Source organism: Triticum urartu, chromosome 7A, assembly GCF_056163025.1.
Source record: "Triticum urartu cultivar PI428250 chromosome 7A, HENAU_Tu73, whole genome shotgun sequence".
Lineage (NCBI taxonomy): Eukaryota > Viridiplantae > Streptophyta > Magnoliopsida > Poales > Poaceae > Triticum > Triticum urartu.
The window spans coordinates 111765371-111776999 of NC_141879.1; the positions used below are offsets into that span (position 1 = coordinate 111765371).

At 44.5% G+C, this 11629-nt stretch overlaps 1 protein-coding gene across 1 annotated transcript; it reads left to right on the forward strand.

Moving 5' to 3' along the window:
- The first annotated feature begins 5196 nt into the window (after window positions 1-5196).
- On the forward strand, window positions 5197-6936 carry LOC147958382 (uncharacterized). Its single transcript, XM_087532112.1, has 2 exons — window positions 5197-5719; window positions 6746-6936. The coding sequence occupies exons 1-2, from the start codon at window positions 5197-5199 to the stop codon at window positions 6934-6936; spliced, it is 714 nt and encodes a 237-aa protein (XP_087388238.1).
- Window positions 6937-11629: the final 4693 nt, after the last annotated feature.

Genomic DNA, 11629 nt, shown 5'->3' on the forward strand with positions numbered 1-11629 from the left:
CATATAAATTTGACATGCAAGCTCAAGAACATGGTCACCTATGCAGCACAAATTTGCAAATAATAGAGCACTAGAACAAAAACTAATTGGACCAATGGAGGAGTCACATACCAAGGAACAATCTCCCCAAGCAGTTTTGCGAGAGGTGCTTTGAGCAAGGAGATCGAAAATCGCAGCAAAAGTGGCTGGAACTCGTGCTTGAGTTGGTTTTTCGGGTTTGTGTGAGATAGAGGAAGAAGATGGGTGCTGGGATAAGTGGAGGAGGACCACCGTGGGCCCACGAGGCAGGAGGCGCGCCTAACACCCTCGTGGCCAGGTGGCAGCTCCTCCCGCAGTAATTTTTACACAGTAAATTCTCAAATATTCCCGAAAAAATCGTATTAAATTGGCATGGCATTTTGAGGACTTTTATTTTCGGGATATTTTTATATTGCACGGATAATCAGATAACAGACAAAAAATAGTATTTTTACTTTATTTAATATAAATAACAGAAAATATAGAGAGGGTACAGAAGTTTGTGCTTCTAGTTTCATCCATCTCGTGCTCATCAAAAAGAATCCACTAACAAGGTTGATCAAGTCTTGTTAACAAACTCATTCCGATAATCATGTAACCGGAGAGATTTTGAATAACACTAAGTTACCTCAACGGGGATATGCACATCCCCAATAATAAAAATATCATATTTCTTCTTGACAGTAGGAAGAGGAAATTCAAAACCTCCAAATATAATCAATGGAATTTTTCCAATATAGTTGATACTATGAACTTGAGGTTGTTTCCTCGGAAAGTGTACCGTATGCTCATTACCATTAACATGAAAAGTGACATTGCCTTTGTTGCAATCAATAACAGCCCCTGCAGTATTAAGAAAAGGTCTTCCAAGAATAATAGACATACTATCATCCTCGGGAATATCAAGAATAACAAAGTCTGTTAAAATAGTAACGTTTGCAACCACAACGGGCACATCCTCACAAATACCGACAGGTATAGCAGTTGATTTATCAGCCATTTGCAAAGATATTTCGGTAGGTGTCAGCTTATTCAAGTCAAGTCTACGATATAAAGAGAGAGGCATAACAGTAACACCGGCTCCAAGATCACATAAAGCAGTTTTAATATAATTTCTTTTAATGGAGCAAGGTATAGTAGGTACTCCGGGGTCTCCAAGTTTCTTTGGTATCCCACCCTTAAAAGTGTAATTAGCAAGCATGGTGGAAATTTGAGCTTCCGGTATCTTTCTTTTATTAGTAATGATATCTTTCATATATTTAGCATAAGGATTTGTTTTGAGCACATCAGTTAATCTCATACGCAAAAGATAGGCCTAATCATTTCAGCAAAGTGCTCAAAATCCTCATCATCCTTTTTCTTGGATGGTTTCGGAGGAAAAGGCATGGGTTTCTGAACCGAAGGTTCCCTTTCTTTACCATGTTTCCTAGCAACAAGGTCTCCTTTATCATAACGTTGATTCTTTGATTGTGGGTTATCAAGATCAACAGCAGGTTCAATTTCTACATCATTATCATTACTAGGTTGAGCATCATCATGAACATCATCATTACTATTTTTACTAGGTTCATGTTCATTACCAGATTGTGTTTCAGCATCAGACATAGGTATATCATTTGGATTATCAGGTAGTTCAGCAATAGGTTCACTAGAAGTTTGCACAATTCTATCATTTTTCTTCTTCTTCTTTTTAGAAGAACTAGGAACATCAATATTATTTCTTTGAGAATCTTGCTCGATTCTCTTAGGGTGGCCTTCAGGATACAAAGGTTCCTGAGTCATTCTACCAGTTCTAGTAGCCACTCTAACAGCATAATCATTTTTCTTTCTATTCATTTCATCAAGCACTTCCTTTTGAGCCTTAAGTACTTGTTCTAGTTGAGTGGTAACCATAGAAGCATGTTTGCTAATAAGTTTAAGTTCACCTTTAATATCAGCCATATAATCACCCAAGCATCTAATCATATAAGCATTTTCTTTTAATTGTCTACCAAAATAAGCATTGAAGTCGTCTTGCTTATACATAAAGTTACCAAACTCATCCAAGCACTAACTAGCAATTTTAGTAGGAGGAACTTTAGCTTTATCATATCTATAGAGAGAATTTACCTTTACTACCTGTGTCGGGATATCGGGATCAGGAGGTTCTTCAGTGAATAAATAATTGAGATCATATGTTTCTTCAATAGGAGGTTTATTAAGACCATGTATTTCTTCAATAGGAGGTAAATTCTTAACGTCTTCAGCTTTAATACCTTTCTCTTTCATAGATTTCTTTGCCTCTTGCATATCTTCGGGACTGAGAAATAAAATACTTCTCTTCTTAGGAGTTGATTAGGAATAGGTTCAGTAATTGGAGCAGGAGATGGCTCAGGAGCTAGCTCAGGAGGTGCCCAATTATTTTCATTTGTCAACATATTATTCAATAAAATTCCAGCTTCATCTGGTGTTCTTTCCCTGAAAAGAGAACCAGCACAACTATCCAGGTAATCTCTGGAAGTATCGGTTAGTCCATTATAAAAGATATCAAGTATTTCAGGTTTCTTAAGAGGATGATTAGGCAAAACATTAAGTAACTTGAGAAGCCTCCCCCAAGCTTGCGGGAGACTCTCTTCTTCAATTTGCACGAAGTTGTATATTTCCCTCAAGGCAGCTTGTTTCTTATGAGCAGGGAAATATTTAGCACAGAAGTAATAAATCATATCATGGGGACTACGCACACAACCAGGATCAAGAGAATTAAACCATATCTTAGCATCACCCTTTAATGAGAACGGAAATATTTTGAGTATATAGAAGTAACACGATCTCTCATCATTAGTAAACAGGGCAGCTATATCATTTAATTTAGTAAGATGTGCCACAACAGTTTCAGATTCATAGGCATAAAACAGATCAGATTCAACCAAAGTAATTATATCAGGATCAACGGAGAATTCACAATCCTTATCAGGAACACATATAGGTGAAGTAGCAAAAGTAGGGTCAGGTCTCATTCTATCTCTAAGTGATTCTTTGTTCCATTTAATTAATAACCTCTTAAGCTCATATCTATCTCTGCAAGCAGAAATAGCAGCAGAAGATTCCATATCAAAAAGATAACCTTCAGGAATAACAGGCATATTTTCATCATCACTATCATCATTGTATTCAGATTCAATAATTTCTTTTTCTCTAGCCCTAGCAATTTGTTCATCAAGAAATTCACTAAGGGGCACAGTACTATCAGGCATAGAAGCAGTTTCATCATAAGTATCATGCATAGCAGAAGTGGCATCATCAATAACATGCGACATATCAGAACGAATAACAGAAGCAGGTGTAGGTGTCGTAAACTTACTCATAACAGAAGGTGAATCAAGTGCAGAGCTAGATGGCAGTTCCTTACCTCCCCTCGTAGTTGAGGGATAGATCTTGGTTTTTGGATCTTTCAAGTTCTTCATAGTGATAAGGAGATATAAATCCCAAGTGACTCAAAGAATAGAGCTATGATCCCCGGCAACGGCGCCAGAAATTAGTCTTGATAACCCACAAGTATAGGGGATTGCAACAGCTTTCGAGGGTAGAGTATTCAACCCAAATTTATTGATTCGACACAAGGGGAGCCAAAGAATATTCTCAAGTATTAGCAGCTGAGTTGTCAATTCAACCACACCTGGAAACTTAGTATCTGCAGCAAAGTGTTTAGTAGCAAAGTAATATGATAGTGGCGGTAGCGGCAACAAAAGTAAAGACAGCAAAACTAATGTTTTTGGTATTTTGTAGTGATTGTAACAGTAGCAGCGGAAAGTAAATAAGCGAGAACCAGTATATGGAAAACTCGCAGGCACCAGATCAGTGATGGATAATGATGCCGGATGTGGTTCATCATGTAACAGTCATAACATAGGGTGACACAGAACTAGCTCCAGTTCATCAATGTAATGTAGGCATGTATTCCGTAAATAGTCATACGTGCTTATGGAAAAGAACTTGCATGACATCTTTTGTCCTACCCTCCCATGGCAGTGGGGTCCTATTGGAAACTAAGGGATATTAAGGCCTCCTTTTAATAGAGAACCGGAACAAAGCATTAGCACATAGTGAATACATGAACTCCTCAAACTATGGTCATCACCGGGAGTGGTCCCGATTATTGTCACTTCGGGGTTGCCGGATCATAACACATAGTAGGTGAATATAGACTTGCAAGATAGGATCAATAACTCACATATATTCATGTAAACATAATAGGTTCAGATCTGAAATCATGGCACTCGGGCCCTAGTGACAAGCATTAAGCATAGCAAAGTCATAGCAACATCAATCTCAGAACATAATGGACACTAGGGATCAAACCCTAATAAAACTAACTCGATTACATGATAAATCTCATCCAACCCATCACCGTCCAGCAAGCCTACGATGCATTTACTCACGCACGACGGTGAGCATCATGAAATTGGTGATGGAGGATGGTTGATGATGACGACGGCGACGAATCCCCCTCTTCGGAGCCCCGAACGGACTCCAGATCAGCCCTCCCGAGAGGTTTTAGGGCTTGGCGGCGGCTCCGTATCGTAAAACACGATGATTTCTTCTCTCTCATTTTTTCTCTCCGAAAGCAAATATATAGAGTTGGAGTTGGCGTCGGAGGGCATCCAGGGGGGCCCACGAGGTAGGGGGCGCGCCCCCCACCCTCGTGGAAAGGGTGTGGTCCCCCTGGTCTTCATATTTGGCGAGGATTTTTTATTATTTTTTCTAAGACCTCCCGTGGAGTTTCAGGTCATTCCGAGAATATTTGTTTTCTGCACATAAAACAACATCATGGTAATTCTGATGAAAACAGCGTCAGTCCGGGTTAGTTCCATTCAAATCATACAAGTTAGAGTCCAAAACAAGGGCAAAAGTGTTTGGAAAAGTAGATACGACGGAGACGTATCAGTCGCCCCCCGCGCGGCGGCAACCGCGACCGCCTCCGTCGCCCAGCCGAAGGAGAGGTAGCCAAGGGCGCCGCCAACCAAGCCACCGGGCATGTCAAGCGCCGAGTGGAGGGCAGAAGTTCAGTGACGGGAGGCTGTCACCGCCGACCGGCGGAACAGGGCCATCGCCAAGAAGGCCCGCGACAACGCGGCGCGCGCAGCTGCGGCTGCCTCATCGGCGGACCAAGCCGAGGCCGAGGCGACTCGCGCGGGGGTGATGAATCCACCCGGAAGCCACGCCCAGTATGCGCCCTGGGGCCAGCACGGCGTCGGCTCTCCGCAGCCATGGGGATCACCCTCGCCGGGCTACGCCGACGGGGACGCACACGGTGGGTTCAACCCAAACGTCACCTTCCCCCATGGACACCCGGCCCAGCGCATGCCCTCTCCCACCTTCGCCGGCGTGCAGTACCCTCCATACAACTACTCGCCGCCTGCCTACGCTTCCTCCCCAACGCCCCCACTCCGCCGTGGCCCGCTGCCCTTCTCGCACCTCGGCGACACCGACGAGACCGAGGCCGACATGGACGACATCATCGCGGCAGGTTCGGCCGCGGCCACCGCGTCTCCCGGGTTCGTCATCCAGGACGAGACGGTGGATCTCAGCGGTGGCATGGACGGCGAGCTCGGCTACGTCTACGGCGAGGACGAGCAGGAGGAGAAGCAGGAGGAGGAGGAGGAGGAGCCGGCGCCTGTTCCGGCGAAGGGGCGCAAGAAGAAGCGGGCGGCCAGGTCAGGCGACCAGCACATCAAGTGGGCGTCCAAGGAGGAGGAATGCCTCGCCGAAGCATGGAAAGTCGTCTGCCTCGACCCGACCACCGGCACGAACCAGAGCATCGAGACGTACTAGGACCGCATCGAGGCCGAGTTCGACGAGCGCAAGCTCGTCGACCCCTACTTCAAAGGCGTCTACATGCAGCGCGGCTCCAAGGCGATGGCGAACCATTGGGGGCGTATCCAGGGAGCGTGCAACAAATGGCATGGGGTCATCGAAGAGGTCGCGGCTCGCCCGGAGAGCGGCACGAGCGTTGAGGATCAGGTATGCCACGCCGGTCTCCCGCCTCTCTTCGCCGTGTACGCCACCAACTGTTTGTTCCTCCGCACAGTTGCTGCACATGTTCGCCCTGTACCGGCAGAGCAACAGCGACGCCGAATTCAAGTACCTCCACGTCTACAGGAGCATTGACAAGTGCGAGAAGTAGGCGGAAGTCCGGCGCACCCTCGACAAGGCCAAGGAGACCTACAAGCTGGACGCGCCGACTCCTGGCGCATCGGAAGGGCGGTCGGACGGCAGTAAAGGTGCCAAGAAGGGGAAATACGCCGACGCGGCCACCGCTCGAGTGCAGGAGTCCATCAAGCACTGACTCGCCGACGCGCAGGCCCGGGCCGTCCTTCGTGAAGAGAAGACCGATGCGTGGTGGTCGGCGTTGATGTCGAGCAGCGTCGTCAAGCTCGACCTGCTCCGGACCAACGTCGCCGCGAAGAAGAGAAACACCGACCTGGCTTTCCTACTTGGCGGGGCGGACATGCTCCAGAACACCGATGAGGAGGTCAAGGCGTGGGTACTTGGCAGAGCGCGGCCTCATCCTGAACCAGCTTCTCTCGATAGCACCGCTGCCGCCGACGCCGACGCTGCTGCCAAGCCCGCGTGATGACGCCTCAACGATGCCCAGCACCATCGAAGCCGCGCCGACACCGCCCAGTGCAGAAGCAGCTCCGACACCTCCAAGCCCGCGCACGCCAACTCCGCCGACGCCTGGGGCAGAGCCCGCCGAGTGATGTGTTGCGCACGCGGACTTCTGCCGCTCTATTTTTTGTACGCCGAACTATGACTTGCGATCGCCGGACTTGTGGCGTCTTTTGTGAGCGGGAACGACCAAGTTCAAATTTTCCGCGTCTTGGGGGCGGCGTCTGGGGGCGTGACTGGGAGCTAGGTCGCCCCCAGGGGCCGAACTAGCGCCGGTTCGCCCCCAGACCGCTCTTTTTAGCGCCCTGGGGGGACGAACGGCTGGAGATGCTCTAAGTGGATACCAAGTATATCAGGCATCTACAGGATACAATGTCAAGAACTAGTTGAGATATCCATGATGTACGCATCCACTTTATTCAAAAAGGAAGATAAAAGACATAACTCCGAAAGTCATGTATGAACACTAGTAGAAAAAGGACCTAATGTGAGACACATTAGTCCCGGTTCAATTTTGGCCCGGTACTAATGGCACCATTAGTGCCGGTTCGAACGGCTATGCATTAATGCCGGTTCGTGTTGAACCTTTAGTACCGGTTCGTGCCACGAACCGGTGCTAAAGGGATGGTGGCAGGCTGGCGTCAGGCCGGGGCCCCATGATCACCTTTAGTACCGGTTAGTGGCACAAACCGGTACTAAAGGGCTAACCTTTAGTACCAGTTCGTGCCATGAACCGGGACTAAAGGTGTCTGACCTATAGTCCCAATTGGAGACACAAACCGGGACTATAGGGCAATTTTCAAACTCTACCCCCCCGCCCCGAGTATCGCCATTTCAGTTTTGAAAAAATCAAAAGAAAATGATAAAAACTTCAGAAAATAAAATCCTTCGAGAGGTCTACACCTACTAGTTATGAAAATTTGAAAACTTAAATTTGGACATGTTTTGCAAAAAGTGTAGGGAAAATGTAAAATGGCTATAACTTTTGCATACGATGTCGGAAAAAATGTATAATATATCAAAAAATTCAGCACGAAAATCTCCGCATCCGATTTTGACAGCCTATGGCCTGTTTGCAATTTTTTAGAATCCTCAAATTCCAAAAGAAAAAAAGATATGCTCAAATTTCAGTTTTTTTTAATTTTGGTCAAACTATGGTCAAACTACTTATTCAAGAAGTATTAATGTTACTACATAATTATTCAAGAATATTAGTGTTACTAAATAATTATTTCAATTTTTTGAATTTTAATCAAATCTGGTCAAACTGTGGTCTGATACGTCTCCGTCGTATCTACTTTTCCAAACACTTGCCCTTGTTTTGGACTCTAACTTGTATGATTTGAATGGAACTAACCCGGACTGACGCTGTTTTCAGCAGAATTGCCATGGTGTTGTTTTATGTGTAGAAAACAAATATTCTCGAAATGACCTAAAACTCCACGGAACATCTTAGAAAAAATAATAAAAAATCCTCGCCAAAGATGAAGACCAGGGGGCCCACACCCTGTTCACGAGGGTGGGGGTGCCCCCCTAGGGCGCGCCCCCTACCTCGTGGGCCCCTGGATGCCCTCCGACGCCAACTCCAACTCTATATATTTGCTTTCGGAGAGAAAAAAATCAGAGAGAAGAAATCATCGCATTTTATGATACGGAGCCACCGCCAAGCCCTAAAACCTCTCGGGAGGGCTGATCTGGAGTCCGTTCGGGGCTCCGGAGAGGGGGATTTGTCACCGTCGTCATCATCAACCATCCTCCATCACCAATTTCATGATGCTCACCACCGTGCGTGAGTAATTCCATCGTAGGCTTGCTGGACAGTGATGGGTTGGATGAGATTTATCATGTAATCGAGTTAGTTTTGTTAGGGTTTGTTCCCTAGTATCCACTATGTTCTGAGATTGATGTTGCTATGACTTTGCTATGCTTAATGCTTGTCACTAGGGCCCGAGTGCCATGATTTCAGATCTGAACCTATTATGTTTTCATGAATATATGTGAGTTCTTGATCCTATCTTGCAAGTCTATAGTCACCTACGATGTGTTATGATCCGGCAACCCTGAAGTGACAATAATCGGGACCACTCCCGATGATGACCATAGTTTGAGGAGTTCATGTATTCACTATGTGCTAATGCTTTGTTCCGGTTCTCTATTAAAAGGAGGCCTTAATATCCCTTAGTTTCCAATAGGACCCCGCTGCCACGGGAGGGTAGGACAAAAGATGTCATGCAAGTTCTTTTCCATAAGCACGTATGACTATATACGGAATACATGCCTACATTACATTGATGAATTGGAGCTAGTTCTGTGTCACCCTATGTTATGACTGTTACATGATGAACCGCATCCGGCATAATTATCCATCACTGATCCGGTGCCTACGAGTTTTCCATATACTGGTTCTCGCTTATTTACTTTCTCGATGCTACTGTTACAATCACTACAAAATACCAAAAACATTACTTTTGCTGTCTCTACTTTTGTTGCCGCTACCACCACTATCATATTACTTTGCTACTAAACACTTTGCTGCAGATACTAAGTTTCCAGGTGTGGTTGAATTGATAGCTCAGCAGCTAATACTTGAGAATATTCTTTGGCTCCCCTTGTGTCGAATCAATAAATTTGGGTTGAATACTCTACCCTCGAAAGCTGTTGCGATCCCCTATACTTGTGGGTTATCAAGACTAATTTCTGGCACCATTGCCAGCGAGCATAGCTCTATTCTTTGAGTTACTTGGGATTTATATCTGCTGGACACTATGAAGAACTTGAGAGATCCAAAAACCAAGATCTATCCCTCAACTACGAGGGGAGGTAAGGAACTGCCATCTAGCTCTGCACTTGATTCACCCTCTGTTATGAGTAATTTTGCGACACCTACACCTGCTTCTGTTATTCGTTCTGATATGTCGCATGTTATTGATGATGTCACTTCTGCTATGCACGATACTTATGATGAAACTGCTTCTATGCCTGATACTACTGTGCCCCTTGGTGAATTTCTTGATAAACAAATTGCTAGGGCTAGAGAAAAAGAAATTATTGAATCCGAATACGATGATGATAGTGATGATGAAAATATGCCTGTTATTCCTGAGGGCTATCTTTTTGATATGGAATCTTCTGCCCCTATTTTAGCTTGCAGGGATAGATATGACCTTAAGAGGTTATTAGTTAAATGGAACAACGAATCACTTAGAGATAAAATGAAACCCGACCCTGCTTTTGCTACTTCACCTATATGTGTTCCTGATAAGGATTATGAATTCTCTATTGATCCTGATATAATTACTTTGGTTGGATCTGATCCGTTTTATGGCTATGAATCTGAAACTGTTGTGGCACATCTTACTAAGTTAAATGATATAGCTGCCCTGTTTACCAATGATGAAAGATCGTGTTACTTTTATATACTCAAAATATTTCCGTTCTCATTAAAGGGTGATGCTAAGATATGGTTTAATTCTCTTGATCCTGGTTGTGTGCGTAGTCCCCAGGATATGATTTATTACTTCTCTGCTAAATATTTCCCTGCTCATAAGAAACAAGCTGCTTTGAGGGAAATATACAACTTCGTGCAAATTAAAGAAGAGAGTCTCCCACAAGCTTGGGGGAGGCTTCTCAAGTTACTTAATGCTTTGCCTGATCATCCTCTTAAGAAACCTGAAATACTTGATATCTTTTATAATGGACTAATCGATGCTTCCAGAGATTACCTGGATAGTCGTGCTGATTCTCTTTTCAGGGAAAGAACACCGGATGAAGCTGAAATTCTATTGAATAATATGTTGACAAATGAAAATAATTGGGCACCTCCTGAGCCAGCTCCTGAGCCAACTCCTGCTCCAATTACTGAGCCTATTCTTAAACCAACTCAGAAGAAGAGAGGTGTTCTATTTCTCAGTCCCGAAGATATGCAAGAGGCAAAGAAATCTATGAAAGAAAAAGGTATTAAAACTGAAGACGTTAAGAATTTACATCATATTGAAGAAATACATGGTCTTAATATACCGCCTGTTGAAGAAACATATGATCGCAATTCTTTATTTACTGAAGAACCTCCTGATCCCGATATCCTGACACAGGTAGTAAAGGTAAATTCTCTCTATAGATATGATAAAGCTGAAGTCCCTGCTACTAAAATTGCTAGTTGTTGCTTGGATGGGTTTGATAACTCTATGTTTAAGCAAGACGACTTCAATGCTTACTTTGGTAGACAATTAAAAGAAAATGCTTATATGATTAGATGCTTGGGTGATTATATGGCTAATATTAAAGGTGAACTTAAACTTGTTAGCAAACATGCTTCTATGGTTACCACTCAAGTAGAACAAGTACTTAAGGCTCAAAAAGAAGTGCTTGATGAAATGAATAGTAAGAAAAATGATTATGCTGTTAGAGTGGCTACTAGAACTGGTAGAATGACTCAGGAACCTTTGTATCCTGAAGGCCACCTAAGAGAATCGAGCAAGATTCTCAAAGAAATAATATTGATGTTCCTAGTTCTTCTAAAAAGAAGAAGAAGAAAAATGATAGAACTGTGCAAACTTCTAGTGAACCTATTGCTGAACCACCTGATAATCCAAATGATATCTCTATGTCTGATGCTGAAACTGTTGGGGAACGTAGTAATTTCAAAATTTTCCTACGCACTCGCAAGATCATGGTGATGCATAGCAATGAGAGGGGAGAGTGTTGTCTACGTACCATTGTAGACCAAAGCGGAAGCGTTGACGCAACGTAGAGGAAGTAGTCGTACGTCTTCCCGATCCGACCGATCCAAGCACCGTTACTCCGGTGCCTCCGAGTTCTTAGCACACGTATAGCTCGATGACGCTCCCCGGGCTCCGATCCAGCAAAGCTTCGGGGATGAGTTCCGTCAGCACAACGGCGTGGTGACGATGATGATGTTCCACCGACGCAGGGCTTCGCCTAAGCACTACAACGATATGACCGA

What these genes read in the sequence shown, in the direction of transcription:
- LOC147958382 (XM_087532112.1), top strand. Translation starts at nt 5,197, where the DNA reads ATGAATCCACCCGGAAGCCACGCCCAGTATGCGCCCTGGGGCCAGCAC. An exon ending in GCGGGCGGCCAGGTCAGGCG is followed by an intron (nt 5,720 to 6,745) that starts ACCAGCACATCA and finishes GCCTGGGGCAGA; the next exon opens with GCCCGCCGAGTGATGTGTTG.